The 17,598-nt window shown below is 41.5% G+C and overlaps 1 protein-coding gene across 3 annotated transcripts in view; it reads left to right on the top strand.

The window, feature by feature from the left end:
• KCNK2 (potassium two pore domain channel subfamily K member 2) overlaps nt 1–17,598 on the top strand; it is a 239,101-nt gene that overhangs the window by 102,447 nt on the left and 119,056 nt on the right. For all 3 annotated transcript variants that reach the window (XM_042229207.2, XM_012187747.5, XM_004013881.6), the window contains exon 2: nt 2,142–2,452. In XM_042229207.2, coding sequence (XP_042085141.1) covers nt 2,142–2,452 — 311 coding nt within the window. The remainder of the gene's footprint in view (nt 1–2,141; nt 2,453–17,598) is intronic.

Below are 17,598 nucleotides of genomic sequence, written 5' to 3'. Positions count from 1 at the left end.
AGGTGTCTGCTAATTTGTGGTTTTATTTGAAGCAGGTGACAGTATCAGGAGGGAAATGTGTACATATCTGTGCATAGCAAGTTGAACCATTTGAATCTGCTGAAATGACCTGTACTTATGTGGAATCCCCACTTGGAGCCCAGGCTACAGTTACTTCGTCAGGGCCCTGACTTCCCTTCAAAGTCCGAATCATTCAGAGTTATGCTGATTGAGGAGCGCTTTGTTACCTGCCATCATTACACAACACTCCTTACTTAGTTCTGGTGCTTCACATGGCTTTGTTTGCAAAGCTTCTTTCAGATGGGCACAGATGATTTATTTTATGAACTCCAACTGTGGCGGTCCTACATTTAACTCACAGTGGTAGACAAGAGGGCAGAGTATGTAGTCATGTGAAAATTGACACTCCTTATTCCCTTCTTATTTTCAAGTAATTTCAGCTACCTGTATGATGTTTGGGTGCAATTGCATAGGTATTTCTTATGTACTTACCTAAAAAGTGTTATTCAGATTGCTGCTGCTGCTAAGTCGCTTCAGTCGTGTCCGACTCTGTGCGACCCCGTAGATTGCAGCCCACTAGGCTCCTCTGTCCCTGGGATTCTCCAGGCAAGAACACTGGAGTGGGTTGCCATTGCCTTCTCCAATGCATGAAAGTGAAAAGTGAAAGTGAAGTCCCTCAGTTGTGTCCGACTCTTCGAGACCCCATGGACTGCAGCCTACTAGGTTCCTCCGTCCATTGGATTTTCCAGGCAAGAGTACTGGAGTGGGGTGCCATCGCCTTCTCTGGTTATTCAGATTAGGTTATAATTTTATTAAATACCAAAGTAATTTTGGGCTTCCCTTATGGCTCAGCAGTAAAGAATCCACCTGCCAACGCAAGAGACGTGGATTCAATCTCTGGGGTTGGGAAGATCCTCTGGAGAAGGAAATTCCAGTATTCTTGCCTGGGAAATCCCATGGACAGAGAGGCCTGACCGGCCATGGAGTTGAAAAAAGTCAGACGTGACTTAGCAACTAAATAACAACAACAACAACAAAGTAATTTTACTTATATTTGTAAGAATTATGGATGGTAAATCAATTATTCCGTCCGAGTTAATGATATTTTGAAGTGTCCCATCTTACAGCCATTCTATTACCCCTTTTGGTTCAGTGTTGCCTTTCCAATCAAATACTCTGTAGTAAATGGCTTATTTTCCCTTTAGCAAGTGGAAGTCTAGTATCTCTTGAATTTTCTAAAAATAAATCCATTAATGATATTTTGGAACAGCTGAGATAAATAATAAATGGATTTAGAGTCACCCCAGAGTATATGGGAATTTGTAAGAGAAACATAAATCCACTCTAATGGAGCAATTAGCTTTGTACAGAGCCTGTAGGTCTAAGGTGTGAGACAAGGTTTTAATTTTTTTTTTCTTGATAATGTTCATTGTTGAAATGGAAAGAACATGTCATCTCTTGGCTGCACCTGTGATTGAGCCAGAATGGGTGACAATACTTTTGTTTTTCTTTTTTCAAGATATCAGAGATTGAATAACAAAATACAGAGAATACTTAATCATGAGCCCACTTTGGACACGGGCAAAAATAAATGATAGAGCTATTGAGTGGTTTATTTGCCATCAGGTTTTACCAGATAATTACTAATGTTTTACTTTGAGCAACAATGTCTGGAGTGCAAATTCACTTATAATACAGTCCCTTTATTGTAACGAATTTTTAGATAATTTGCTTGTGATATAGAGTGTTCTTGAGAATAGGAATAGTACCTTAGCCTTCTTTATGAGCATTTAGATAGCTAGTTTTAGTACCACCAACTCTTAGGAGTTCTGCAAATGTGTTCACTAGCACATTGGACAGGTATACATTGTTAAATTAATTAGGAAGACCACAGGCATTCTTTTATTCATTTTTTTTAAGATTCTTGGTCCACCTCCTGGTTTTTTCCTCCTCCCATTGGAAACCCCAATAGCAGCAGAGAGCTGAGACCCACCCCCTTCTCCCTGAACCTCATATACGGTCCTGGATGCGACCTCATGGGCACACTTCTGGTTTAGGCTCTGGAGCTCTCACCAGGATAGCAGGCGGAGTCCAGACCACTTTTGCTGACCCCTCTAACCTCCCTTCTCTGTTGTTGGCAGTGGCGGCCCCTGATTTGCTGGATCCTAAGTCTGCTGCTCAGAACTCCAAACCCAGGCTCTCCTTCTCCACCAAACCCACCGTGCTTGCTTCCCGGGTGGAGAGTGACACGACCATCAATGTTATGAAATGGAAGACGGTCTCCACGATTTTCCTGGTGGTCGTCCTCTATCTCATCATCGGAGCCACCGTGTTCAAAGCCTTGGAGCAGCCTCACGAGATTTCCCAGCGGACCACCATCGTGATCCAGAAGCAGACGTTTATTTCCCAACACGCCTGTGTCAATTCAACCGAGCTGGACGAACTCATCCAGGTGAGGCACCCAGGAGTTGTTACTCTGTTTTCCGTGCGGGGAAGACAAGTAAGAAGAGGCAGTAACTCAGCATCTGCCTGTGGGGTCCTCTTCCCTTTTCTCCTTAGCCTGGGCCTCTTTGGCCACCGTTTCTTTTTCTTGGTATCGTGCTTTCTCTCTCTTCTCCTGCTTCCCCTTTATTTCTCCGTCTTGCTGCTCCTTCTCATCCCCTCCTGCCCTTGTGTTTCTCTGCTTCTTTCCTGTTGTCACCTCCCTTCTTTCCGTTTGCCTTGTCTTGGAACTGCCAGTGAATGCCCGTGCACGTGGGTCACCCTGCTGGAGGCCCTTAAGGTGAGAGGCCCCTTGCTGGCTGAGAAACTTGGCTTTGACGAATGAAGGGAAAACACGAGGCGGGAAAAGGGCAGTAATTGTGGCGCTGGCCGTCGTAGGAAAGAAAAGATGGGTTTGTGGTGCGACCCGCTTCAGGTGGGCACCCCTCATGGTCAACAAGCTGTAGCTCACTTCTTTAATCTCACCAAAGTATAACTCCAGTAACTGGCTTTTTTAGGTGTCTGGGCAGAAGTGATTAATCATTGCTTCTCTAAACCCCAACTAAAAGCAATTTACTACTAACACAGAAAAATGGAGTTTTTGAATAAAAAGTAATTTAGTTTTAATTTACTCTATAATGGCAGAGTAGTATCCTTATGGAAAAACTTTTTTTTTTTTTTTTTTTCAAAAAAATGTTAATCCCAAAATGATGTAAAAATTTCAGTTAGACTCCTTGGAGATGGCTATAGTTTTGTTGTAGATTTCTTTTGTTTAAAAGAATACATTGGTCCAACCAAGAATCTTGGTCAAGATGAAAACCCTAGAATTTTATTTCAAGGGGAGATCTGACTGATAGTTGAACACATTTTAACAATATATATATATATATTCATTTTTCTATGGAGCCTATTTTTCTTACCAGTTTTAAGTCAAATGAGATTGAACACCATCTGTGAGTCATCAACTGAGCAGTTTCTTCCTCATGTTATGCTTGGTTTTTTGCATCATTTGAGTGAGCTGGGATAGTCAATTGAGGGAAGAAATTATTAGTGATTTTTTATCCAGTTTCTTGCTCTATGGCCTTTCTTCTCATATTCCCTCTTGCCATGGATCCCCAAATGTTACTTCTGTCTTTTATCACCCTATTTATAGAACACACACACAAGTTCTCATTCAAGTTTTGTTAAAAGCTATGAAAGCTAGTACGCTCTTTTTCTCATCTACCACATTCAGCACTTCTGCATCTCACCTATTGGACTTAAATTTTGGAAAGGTTCTTTAGCCACTAGATACTGAATTCCCTACTGTTTGTAGATGATGGCACCATTTTCAGTATTGACAATGGACCTGCCAGAGAATATTGATTCAACCATCCCATTTCCTATTCCTGCGTAAGATCATTTCCACTTCACTCTTGATTTGTGCATGTCATCCGTAGTGGTACTAAAAATCTTTGAAGAATCCCCACTTCCCTTGAGTTTTAGAAGAGCTGCTGGTTATTTTGGCAGAGGGAGCATGAAGTTGTGGTAAAAATCTAAACTTTGGGATTGGATAAGATGTTTCAAACTCCATTTGAGTACTTTACTAGAGGTGTTATCTTGAACAAGTAATTTTCCTCTCTAATTCTTAATCTATCTAGAATGAAGGAAGAAAAACTATCAAACAGGTTGCTGTGAGGAGTAATGAGATAATCCATGTAAGGCATTGAGGTGCTCAAGAAGTGTTAGGCTTGTTTGCTGTTGTCGTTATTTTCCCTTCCCTGCTTATCTTTTAATTGGGTGGAAGCATCTGTTTCACGTAGTTGCATTCTTACCTTGTCCAGAGAGATTGTTTGTCTTTGGCAGAGAAAGAAAATGTTACATTTTTTTTTTTTGGAATAAACACAAATGGAGCTCAGTATATGACCTAATTTTTATTTCTTTCTGCTATCCACAGGCAATCCATTTTAGCCTTATTGATATTCACTGCTGATTGAGTATTTTTGCTTCTCAAAAAATCTTAAGGATTTTGGTGCTTATTCAGTACTTTTAAATGCAGAGGTTGCGTGTTATTTATAGTCATATCCATCACCTTTCTAACCCTGTGGTTTAAATAAATTATTTTTCTCTCTTTGAATATAACTTCTTCTTATCAGAGAAATCTTTGTAATGGCATGGCTCCAAGGGTCAAGATCAGTGTCTAAATAGGGAGGAAAGCGAATGAGCCAGGAATCGTATATTAGAATTACATTTCATTTGTGTGATTCTCATAAATTTCCAAGTGTTTTCCCCATGTTTATTTTCCTTTTTACTCCTGCCTTAAAGCCTCATGAGTAGTCATGTTAAGCAGTCATATTGCAGCTCTAAGGATTAGAAAACTAAGACACAGAAAGCCCCATTGACTTACTCCGGACAGTATCATTAGGATCAAAGTTCAGGTCTTCAGATCTGGTTTTATTCCTAGGCGTTTGCACTCTTCCATGGCTTTCAGAGCTGAGGGTGAGACAGGTGATAGAAGTTCAGGCCTAGTGCTGATAGAGAAGGAATTCTGGATTCTTTTTGTAATGAGTGGGAAAGGAGGAGGAAGTGGATAGTAAGACAGTAAGACCAACATCAGTTAACCTTAGGTTACCTACAGTTAACCTAATCTTTGTCGTTATTGTTCAGTCGCTAAGTCATGTCTGACTCTTTGTGACCCCATGAACTGCAGCACGCCAGGTTTCCCTGACCTTCACTATTTCCTGGAGTTTGCTCAAACCCATGTCCATTCAGTCAGTGATGCCATCCAACCATCTCATCCCCTATCACCCACTTCTGCTCCTGCCCTCAGTCTTTCCCAGCATCAGGGTCTTTTGCAATGAGTCGGCTCTGCCTCAAGTGGCAAAGTATTGGAACTTCAGCTTCAGCATCAATCCTTCCAATGAATATTCAGGATTGATTTCCTTTAGGATTGACTGGTTGGATTTCCGTGCAGTCCAAGAGACTCTCAAGAGTCTTCTCCAACACCACAGTTCAGAAGCATCATTTCTTTGGGGCTCAGCCTTCTTTATGGTCCAACACTCATATCCATACATGACTACTGGAAAAACCATATCTTTGACCAAATGGACCTTTGTCAGCAAAGTGATGTCTCTGCTTTTTTTTTTTTCTATTAATTACACCTCTGAGTGGGCGATTGCAACCTCATTCCACGCTGCGGTTGTGTCACAGGGTAGCCTAGGCTTGGGGGCAGGGGGGAAGGGGAGATAGGGGGATGCCGCCTTAAGGCACATGAGAGCGACTTCCTCTTCTCTTTTGATTCCCAACATGTGTGTTCCATCTAAGTGCTGTTTTTGGCACAGGCCCTCTAAGGCAAGATTGAGGTGGCGGCAGAGATATCAAGACAAAGAGATCTATTCTGGGATGAAATACTTTGAAAACTTTGATTTTTCAACTTTCTTTACATTTGTTAGTTTGATATCAGTACAGAAAAATATATGGAAACATCTTTAAATTTCAAGAGTCATGAATACATTAATAATAGCCAAAATTTAATGAGTAATTTCTATGTGCAAGGCAATGTTCTAACTCTTTATATGTGTTATCTCCTTTAATTCTCTTAAACAACTCTATGAGGAATGTGCTTTATTATGTATATTTAACTTATGTGAAACTGAATCAGAAGGAGCTAATTTTCTAAAAGTTAGACTGTACTGTTAGTCAAAGCTAAATGGACAGACTCCAGAGCCTATGCTTTTAGCTCTTGAATTTACTGCCTCTTAAAACAGGTAATAAGAATTAAAGTTTGCTGCAAAGTTCTATATCATTTTATTTAGTAAAGTGTAATGAATATCAAATTATAGTCCTCTGTATGCAGTGATTTATATTCTATAACATAGCTTTCCCTCCATATACATAGAGAATATATAACCTGTATTTTAACATTCTTTTTGGACAACACTGTTTGAATGTTGTTGTAAGCCAGTAGAGGCATAGTTATATTAGATATGTGAAAAAAAGTAAAAGTGTTAGTTACTTTGTCCTACTCTTTGGGACCCCATGGACTGTAGCCCACCAGGCTTACCTGTCCATGAAATTCTTCAGGCAAGAATCCTGGAGTAGGTTGTCATTCTCTTCTCCTGGAGATCCTCCTGACCCAGGGATCAAACCTGGGTCTCCTGCATGGCAGGCAGATTCTTTACCGTCTGAGTTACAGGTTGTTGTTGTTCAGTTGCCAAGTTGTGTCCAACTCTGCTCGATCCCATGGACTACAGCACGCCAGGCATGCCTGTTCCTCACCATCTCCTGGAGTTTGCCCAGGTTCACGTCCATTGAACTGGTGATGCCATCCAACCATCTCATCCTCTGTTGCCCTCTTCTCTATCTGCCTTCACTCTTTCCCAGCATCAGAGTCTTTTGCAATGAGTCAGGTATTTGCATCAGGTGGCCAGAATATTACAGCTTCAGCTTTAGCATCAGCCCTTCCAAAGAGTATTCAGGTTTGATCTCCTTGCTGTTTAAGAGACTTTCAAGAGTCAGCTCCAGCACCACAGTTCGAAAGCATCAATTTTGCAGCACTTAGCCGGAGAAGGCAATGGCACTCCACTCCAGTGCTCTTGCCTGGAAAATCCCATGGATGGAGGAGTCTGGAATCCCATGGATGGAGGAGCCAGTCCATGGGGTTACCAAGGGTCAGACACGGCTGAGCAACTTCACTTTCACTTTTCACTTTCATGCATTGGAGAAGGAAATGGCAGCCCACTCCAGTGTTCTTGCCTGGAGAATCCCAGGGACGGTGGAGCCTAGTGGGCTGCCGTCTATGGGGTCGCACAGAGTCGAACACGACTGAAGTGACTTAGCAGCAGCAACAGCCTTTATTGTCCAGCTCTCACATCCATATGTGACTACTGAAAACTCTTAAATTAGATGTACCTGGTTTTGATCTAGTTATTTCCATGTTTGCTGAATCAATTATGAGATTTAAAAAAAGAACAAAATTTTTTGATCTTTACATTGATAAAAAGTATTTCATGGGATATTTGACTTTTGTTTTACCGTTTGAGCTCTACCCTCTGTGAGGTAGGTTGGGAAGGTATTCATTCTGTCTGCTCTTTGGGTGAAGAAACGGACACATTTAACATGTGGTAGGTCATGTAGTAGCCTCAGATCTAGGTCTTGGAGTTTTCCTGTTGAGGGGATTATATTCTCTGCATGGTTCCCTCCTTTCCGTTTTGTTCTTATGGATTCATTCAGTGGTGTTTATTGAGCACTTCCACTGTGTTGACCTTTGTGCTGGATATTGAGCCAAGTAAAGTGATGGAAATAACTTGGCTTCTTTTAAGATCCTCTCTCCTCCAGTCAATGGAAGAGACTGTTATGAACTTAATCATGAGATAAGTACTTACAGATTGGAGCTGAGCTGCTGAGGAAGACATTAACCACCCAGTGAGAGTGGAGAAGACACAGAAACAGTGAAAGGGAAACTGGATTTTCATTGTGGAATCAGAGCTCTCTGGAGGAAACCTGGGAATCAGCAGATGTTTGAAGCAGAAGGCATGGTGTAACTGGATTGTCCGGGTGTGAGGGGCGGCATTATGAGCAACTCTGGCAGAGCAGAGCAAGGCCTCTTGTGCATATGAAGGAGGTGGGCTTTATCCTAGGCCTGGTCCCCTCCTTCTGGAGGAGGAGTGCCACTGAGGGCATTGGCTGGGTACCAGGGGATGCCTGGAGCTACCTGCCTTAGAATGCCAACAGACTATACTTAAAAAAAAGAAAAACTTTGCTTTATATTAATTCTACTATCATTATTAGTTCACAAGTATTTATTAAATTCCTGCTATGTGCATTGTCCCAGGCACTGAAACACAGTAGAGAATAAAACGTGAAAATTCTTGCTCTGGGTGAGCTTGCATTCTCCTAAGGGAAGAGAGTTTATTAGGGAGTGATAAGTCTCAAGAGAAAAACATAAAAGTGAAGAGGGATAGGAAATGTTGGATGGTCCTGGTGATGAATGTTAGATAAGGTCACTGAAGAAGCTTCATGGATAACGTGACTTTTAATGAGGGAATTAACTCAGGGGCCATCTGGGGAATAACACTCAGCAGAGGGCTCAGCGTATCCCAGAGATGAGAGCGTCCCTTGCGTGCAGAGGAGCAGCTGGGATGCTGGGAGGGCATGGTAGAGAGGGATGTCAGGCAGGTAATGATGGCCAAGTCCAGTAGGGCCTTGTAAGTGATAATCAGGAGTTTGGCTTTTTTGGTACAGATGAGTGTCCTCTCGCATGTGTTTCACCAGGATCCCTCTGGCTGCCGACTTGAAGATAGACTGCAGGAGGCGACGGGCAGAAACTGAGAAAGCAGTTCTGAGGCTCCTGCGGTAATCCTAGTGATGGATCAGGGATAAGGGGAGCTGGGAATACGGTAGTTGTGGTAAAGGCTGTAAGATATGGTTAGATTCTAGATATGGTTTGCAAGGCAAGCCAGTGAGACTTACTCATGGACAAGATGGGCAGGGCAAAGGTGAAGCGTTGAAGATAACCCCAATATTTTTGTCCTGAGGAACTAAGAGAAGGCAGTTTTCATTTTTCTGAGATGAGGAAGAGTGCTGGGGAGCTTAGTTTTGGGCTCTGATAGTGTCCATTAGACAGACTTTGGTTACTGAAGAAGAGCTGTGCGTGTGTGCACGCTAAGTCACTTCTGTCATGTCTGACACTTGGCAACCCTGTGGGCTGTGGCCCACCAGGCTCCTCTGTCTATGGGATTCTCCAGGCAAGAATACTGGAGTGCGTTGCCATGCCCTCCTCTAGGGGATCTTCCCAAGCCAGGGATTGAACCCACCACTCTTATGTCTCTTGCATTGGTAGATGGTTCTTTACCACTCGTGCCAAAGAAGATTCATAGGACCCCCAGTAACAGTGCGGGAACATGGCTCAGTACTGCAGACCCACAGTCCATGCCAGGCCATACTCTTAGAACCCCCTGTGTGTGCTTAGAACGCCATGAGACCAGGAAGACCAAAACGGCGTCTTAACTGGAGTTTCCCGTCCCCTGCTGGCCACTTCGGCATTTTCTTGCCATATCGTCAGCCTCGGTGGCACCGCTTTCCAGGAGACTTTCTGAGACCAGGTGCAAATCATCTGTCACACTGTTATCTGCAAATAATGCCAACAAGCTGATGCTCACCTCCCTGAAGTGCCTCAGGCCGTGGTTATAAAACAGCAGTCTTGATCAGTGTGTCTCATGCCTTTACCAGGGGATGGTGTTGTGTGGTTATTTTAGCCCAATGGCTCAGGCTAATTCTTGCCCAGCCAAGTCAAATCTGAGATGCCTGTGAGCACATCCAAGGGTTGATGTTGTGTGGGATCTTGGAGATGTGTTGACCTTTTGGGGGAGTGGTCAAGAGAAAGATATCCTTTTGGAACTCATCTTTATGCCAAAACCATTTGAAGTCAAGACTTTGGGTAAAATCACCTGGGGAATTGGTGTAGGTTGAGATGAGCAAAGATTATAGTAAACTCCCAGGAGAATGTCAACATGTCGAGGTTGCTAAGAAAGAGATCCCAAATTTACATGAATGATTGATTTACAACCTAAGATTTCAAGGATGTTTCCCTCATTTTAGCAACGTGTATCACCCCATTCCCCCAAGGTTTCATTTTTCTTTGCATAGGGACCCTTTAAAGAAACATGTAAAAAGTGGTCTCTAATCATGGGAGCCACTGAAAATGTTTGAATGGGGGAGCAATTATGTTTGGAACTGTGGCTCTCTTAATGGCAAATAGGATAGTTGGGCGTATGAAAAATGCACTTAGACCTGATTGTATATGGTGGTGAGTGATACTACATGGTTCTACATATAGTATTATGATTCACACCATTCTGTATACAATTAGGGTTAGGGTTAGGGTTAGGGTTAGGGTTGTATAAGCATCCAGGTATATAAAATATTTGGCTTCCATTTAGGGGATGAACCCACTTCTCTTGCATCTCCTGCATTGGCAGAAGAAATCTTTACCACTTTACCACTGTGCCACCTGGGAAGCCCGATATATATTATACACACACACATATGCTCATCTTTGATCATTTTATTTATGGATACAATATCATGTTGTCCAGAAAGCATCTAAAATGGCCGTCTTTTCTTTTGGATGAATTTTGACTTTAGAACATGATTTTAACACAAAAAAATACCCCCCAAATATTTAAACATCCCATAAATACTTTTGGGTTAATCTCTGGAGAAGGCACTTTTAGATAGCATAATGTGTAAACTTCTAGTTGCTGTTCGTTGTTCAGTCGTTCAGTGATGTCCAGCTGTTTGTGACCCCATGGACTACAACACACCAGCCTGTCCTTCACTATCTCCAGTTTGCTCAAACTCATGTCCATTGAGTTGATAATGTCATACAACCATCTCATCCTCTGTCATCCCCTTCTCCTTCTAGTGGCATGGATTATTTTACCAGAATATCCAGGAGTTATTTAAAAACCTAGGCTTCAAGGGTGAGGATTACTCAGGAGCACTGTCTTCACAGTTACAAGCAGGAATAAGGTATCAAGGGTGATACAGAAGTCTTAAGGAAAACCTTGTCCATTTCCAGTTTTCCTGGGATTTCCTGGAATTCTGTCATTTGCTACTTTCTTAGTGAGATGTGTTTGCCTCCCATCTCTCCCTATATTTTAATGCTATCTTGACTTTCAGAGTGAAAAAGCATTGAAATGGAAAACTTTTTTTCCATGTGTAAGTACATTAAGTAACAATTGAGATATTTTCATTCACTGTGTTCTAATTACACTTAAGTTTTTGTGTAAAGCATAAAAGTAGTTGTCAGGAAAATATTTTATCTCCAAAGGATATATGAAAATTAAGTAGTTAATATTTGTTAAAAGGTTAGTAAGGTACTATATGAATATTATATATCAATAAAATATGACCCAAACTGATATGATTAAAAAGGAATATTTTCACATAATGATGGCATGATTTGATAGCTGGAATGGTTATTGGAGAATATGAGAAATTCTTTTGCAAATACATTGTAAAACAATTAAAAATAGATTTGGCTGACAATTTATTTGGGCTAAACTAAAAACATGACTTAAATGTAAAGCTCAAATAGTATTAGAGTGAAGCTTGACTAGAATATATCTGTCAAGATCAATTATGATGGTGGCTGTAAAATTCTTAGAGTTGTATATCTACATTTTCATGTTGTCATATATTTGAATACTATTTTTCATGTTAAGGCATATTATATCACTTAATTCACACAGCCCCTGACATGTATATTTTAGTTCACAATTGTACAATGAGGAAACTGAGGCACAGACAGATTAAGTGCCTTGTAGTTTGATTAGATTCTTCCTTGTGACTCCATCTCCAGGGCCTCTTGCTTAGATGGTTACACAAGAATGTGTGTAGCATAATTTCTAGTGATAGTAAATACCCAATAAGTATTTAGTTCAAGGGTGTTGGACTGTGCTGTGCTTATTCCCTCAGCTATGTCTGACTCTGCAACCCCATGGACTGTAGCCCACTGGGCTCCTCTGTCCATGGGATTCTCCAGACAAGAATACTAGAGTGGGTTGCCATGCCCTCCTCCAGGGCATCTCCCCAACCCAGGGATCGAACCCAGATCTCCCACATTGCAGGCAGATTCTTTACTGTCTGAGCCACCAGGGAAGCCCAAAAATACTGGAGTGGGAAGCCTATCCCTTCTCCAGATCTTCCCGACCCAGGAATCCAACCGGGGTCTCCTGCATTACAGGTGGGTTCTTTACCAGCTGAGCTAACCTGGAAGCCCTAGTTCAAGAATACATCTTTTAAAGAAGTAATTTGATTTTGTTTGGTCAGGAGGCAGAGAGGTTATTCTTCATCATCCCCTTTTGTAGATAAGGAAACTGAGGCACAGAATGTCTAACTCCAGGTTACTCCGCCTTTTTTGGCTTAAGGTGCTGACAGTGGCATAACCAGCATTAGAATTGCGGAGTTGTCCTTCTGGTGATTCTGTAGTTCGTTTCCAAAAGCCTTTTCAAAAGCAACATTATTTTCTTGTGTGTTCTCACCCTGGGCCCCGGTTTTATCCAGTCCTGCAAACTAAATCAGATTTCTGACTTGTGCACCAAGGATACACTGTCTTCATTTGAAGTTGCTAGTGCATCTATACACTCCAGGCTGTACTTAGATCAGCAGCAGAAGGTGCAGCAGGTCTGTAAGTGTGAAGGCAAGATGTATGCTTGTGGAAAGCTAGAGTACAATTATAAGGCCACAATGAGCAGCTAAAATATAATGCAGAAACACGTGGTTGGGCTCAAGTCATGCTGAAGCCTGAGCAGGTGAGGTAAGTCAGGGAAGGTGATTTAGAGCTGGTGAATTCTTACCTGGAAGGAGGAAGGTGGACAGAAGTGAAAAGTGGAAAAGCAGAGGGAAATAAGAACAGACTAAGTTAACATTCTGTCTGTAGGATTATAGCACTTGCATCCCTTTCTTGATTTCTAACATTCACAATAGTATCTTGTACAAAATCCAGATGATTCCAGTAGATATCAAGAAGAAGGTAACAATCTGAAATCCTTCCCCCCAGAGTTGGCCAAGACCTCTCTTTAGGCATTATATACAAATGGAATAGACTGGTGTGTGTGTGTGTGTGTGTGTGTGTGTGTGTGTGTGTGTGTGTGTGTATGCACACATATGCATATGTCCGTGCAGAACTGTACACACAAGGAATCACATAGGCATGCCATTTTGCCATCTCCATTTTTTGCTCACCATTGTGTAGGGGTCAATTCAGGAATATTCCAAGTCTTCATGTTAGATATCGTAGGAAGGGTTTTGACATCGAAGACCTAACAGAGAGTGCTACCCGCCCCCGCAATGTCCCTTGTGGTGGGGGATTTAAATTCTCTTTTGGTCCTTTGGTCCAAATGGTTCATTCTTTTCATAAGCAATGTGTGGAGGAAACTGACGTATTGACTGAAGGGTTCAAGTACGGAGTACTGAAGAATATGGAGTAGAGCCTGTGGCATTGCAAGAGAGAACTACTCCTCTCTCTAGATCTTGGAGTAGCAGAACTGCTATATCCTGAAATGTTTTCATCTCAGGAAGTGAATGATGCTTCTTTTTAGCCATTAAACTGGGAGCCTCTGGTCTAAACTCAGAGGCATGGCCCCATTCATTCCTATTTTGTTAATTTTAAGTATTCACATAGATTAGATGATATCCTTTTCAGTAAGGGAATGGGGTGATGTTTTCTATCTTTTTCAGCTGTTTCCCTGCCTTTTATTTTTATGAACATTTGAATATCTTGGCTGAATCTAGAAGAGTAATTTATCTAGCTTAGGATTTCTTACTCTTAACAATGGTACCAAGGAACATTTAGAAACAGTACCATGGTTCCCTTTATAAAGCCAGCTTTAAAAGGGATATGTCTACCCTGTGCATCCTGACATAAAAATCTGTCATGGATCTAATATCCATAAGCTTCATTTATCTAAACTCTTTGAATTTAGCTGTATTTCATCCTATACCTTCTCTTGAGATATGTCTTACTTTCTATTCAATAAAGTTTTTCCTTTCAGTTGCTCTTTTATAGAATTACATCCCTTAAGTTTTAAGCCATTTGCCTAGTGAATTTTGCAAACAAAGAAATGTAATTCCCTTCTAAAGAGAGGGACACTGTCTTTTTTATTTTCATTCCCTACCGCATCTAAATTCATTTTCACTCAGCTTGTATGCTTTTATAATTCTTGACGATGTGTCTTGGGTCTTTGACTTTCTGGTAGTAATGATTTTTCATCTTTTCCTTAGCTTACAGCGTCTCCTAGATTATTTTACTTATCCTTTTTTGAAGGATAAGTTAACATTTTGATAAGTGTCAATTAAATCTGTGGGCAGTATTCCAGAAGAGGAGGCATCATAATGTAGCACAAGAGTGGCTGTCGGTTTTGTTTCTTTCTCTGTCCTTTTTTTCCCCTCCTGTTTTACTTCTGTTACCTGTCTAGTAATGCCTAGCGTTTGTATGCTGGCATTGTTGAATGATGCCTTCAGGCAAAGAATCGCAGTGACTTGAGGCTTCTTCTAGGTTACTGAAAACACTATTTGAAAAGGGTCCATGCATGCATGCTCATTTGCTCAGTCGTGTCCAACTCTGTGACCACATGGACTGTAGCCCATCAGGCTCCTCTGTCCGTGGGGTTTCCCAGGCAAGAATACTGAAGTGGGTTGCCATTTCCTCCTCCAGGGGATCGTCCCAACCCAGGGATCGAATCTGTGTCTCCTGCATTGGCAGGCTGATTCTTTACCACTGAGCCACCTTGGAAGCCCATTTGAAAAGGGTAACCTAGGTTATTTTCTCACCAGTCCATTAGTTTTCACTTGACAAAGATGAGCTTCAATTCTCATTCGTGTGCCTCTTTACCCAGGCACGTGAGATTTTAAAAATTTAATTGAACATCAGGCATTTCACAATCCTAAAGATCATAGTAGTACTTCCACACTTTGACATTTCCCTTTTTAGTGTAAAATTAAAACTGCAGAACAGATACCTTCAAACAAATTTAATCCTTTCAGATATATATTTATTGTATCTACATTTCTAAACTATTAAAGCCTTTCCTTTTAGATCTGTAACCAAATGTATGCATTTTTACAAATAATGTTTGTTTCTCAATCTTTAGTACATACTCTTCTTTTTATGACTTCTTACATTTTACTAATTAGTTTCTCTCTATGTCCTTATGTACTCCCTTATAATAGCTATTTGATTGGTGAAGCCTACTTTCTCTATGCACAACTGCTTTATTTCGCCTCTATGATTAGTTATCTTGCATATGTGTTCAAAAATATACTGTATGTGCTTTCATTCTGTTCTGCTTTTAATTTTTCTCAGAAGACTCCAGTTTATTTAGAATTTGTTGTTATATGTGAGAGAGCTCCAATTAGTCCTCAGTCTATAATGATGTTTTGTGAAAGTGCCGATACTTGCAGAATGTTAAGTTTAAAAATGGCTTCTCAGGTGGCTCAGGTAGATTAGCAGATAAAGAATCTACCTGCTAATGCAGGAGACACAGGAAATGCAGGCTTGACCCCTGGGTTGCGAAGATCCCCTGGAAAAGGAAACGGCAACCTACTCTGGTAATCTTGCCTGGAAAATCCCACAGAGAGAGGAGCCTCGCTGGCTATAGTCCACGGGGTCACAAAGAGTTGGACACGACTTAGTTACCGAGCAGCAACAGCAGCAGCCAGCCAGCAAGTTTACAGATATGTTTAAACAAGCAAGTTTAAAAGCTTCTTTTTAGGGGTACCTAAGAAATCGCAACTTACCAGAAACTTGTAGAAGTAAGTGATGTTCTCTGGTGATGTGAACATGAAGGGAACTCTGGGCAATAAGTAAAGTGACGAATGTGAGCACTTTGGACAAGGTGAAGGACCACAGCAGACACTGTCCCACGACCAGGTTGGTTGCAGTGATGCACATTTCAGTAAAAAGAATTTTTAATTCTTAAATGTTCCCTTTTTAGGGTCCCCACATAGTTTCTTGGCTATCGTAAAACCTCTTTTCTCCAGTTATGCATCTATTGTTATTTTGCTAAAACTCACTTCGAGGAATATGGGGGGCCATCAGAACTCATAAGCTAAAACAGGGCATGTTCCTTTTGGGCAAATGAAAAGTTCTCCTTTCCTGTCACTGTTATTCATGTATATATAGAGAGGGTGATTTAAAAACATTTGATTTAAGTGACAGATATGGTAAAAGGAGCTCCTCTCTCCTTGACACCATGTACATTAAGCCTAAGCGGACTCTAATGGTGCCAAGGAAGCAGAGTCTGAGATTCGTGGGTGAGGAGACACTGGCCTGTGTCTGTTTTGATATTTTGGTGTAGTTCTGAGAGCAGAGGTGACTCGCTTCTCCTCCATGTTTGAAGGGGCATCCTTAGGGAGGTTTTGTGTTAACCAAGAGTCGCGTGTGTCTGTGGTTCTGTGTGTGTTTCCAATAAGGTGACAGTGTACTCAGGATTCACTAACAGATTTCCAAGCAAGGCAAGGCCAAATGGGTTAGAAAGGAGAAGCATTGTTATTCGATGGTAGAGTTCTTATGTTTTATTTTCAGAGGGAATAAAGGGAAGGTCTTATTTTCTTTAAAATAGCCCTGGAGATGAATACAAATTATGTTCTTTAGTGGGCAGCATATTTTCACATAGCAGCATCCAGATGTTTCTTGAGCAAAGAAGCAGCTGGTGAATATGGCAGAAATCTCCTTGGCTTTGACTTTAGAGCATGCTTGGGCGATTGCGCCGTTTTCTGGTAAAACAGAGTTTACAATGTTAATTGCATATCAGTCCATAAGGAAATTTAAAGGTTTCTGGGTGCAATTCTGAAGATCTTGTTGGGTGAGGGAGGAATTTCTCTGAACATCTGTTTTACCCTTGCTTCTCAGAAGGTGAGGCAGGCTGCTGCTCTTCTCCATCTGTCCCAGTGGATGCACAAATCAAGAGCATATCAAAAATGGAGACGTTTATTCCCAGGTTTTATGAAAAAATTTTATAAGACAAAATTATATTTTGATTAGTCAACTTATCACTCATATAGGAGAAAAAGAATTGATTTGTAGCATAGTTTTGTGAATTCGAATTTTTTTGACATTTGGACACACACTGAACATCCTGAGTTCTCTCTTTCTGAATCATCAGTTCAGTTCAGTCGCTCAGCTGTGTCCGACTCTTTGCAACCCTGTGGACTGCAGCATGCCAGGCTTCCCTGTCCATCATCAACTCCCTGAGCTTGCTCAAACTCATGTCCATCGAGTTGGTGATGCCACTGAATCCTCACTCGGAAATATTTTTGCATTCATCTGTCATGTTCAACGGAGAAGGCGATGGCACCCCACTCCAGTATTCTTGCCTGGAAAATCCCATGGATAGAGGAGCCTGGTAGGCTGCAGTCCATGGGTCGCGAAGAGTTGGACACGACTGAGCGACTTCACTTTCACTTTTCACTTTCATGCATTGGAGAAGGAAATGGCACCCCACTCCAGTGTTCTTGCCTGGAGAATCCCAGGGACAGGGGAGCTTGGTGGGCTGCCGTCTATGGGGTCACACACAGTTGGACACGACTGAAGTGACTTAGCAACAGTGGCAGTCATGTTCAGACAGCATACCA

This window comes from Ovis aries, chromosome 12 (genome assembly GCF_016772045.2).
Source record: "Ovis aries strain OAR_USU_Benz2616 breed Rambouillet chromosome 12, ARS-UI_Ramb_v3.0, whole genome shotgun sequence".
Lineage (NCBI taxonomy): Eukaryota > Metazoa > Chordata > Mammalia > Artiodactyla > Bovidae > Ovis > Ovis aries.
Note: the sequence above shows the minus strand (reverse complement) of the source record. Positions and strands in the feature narration are given on the sequence as shown.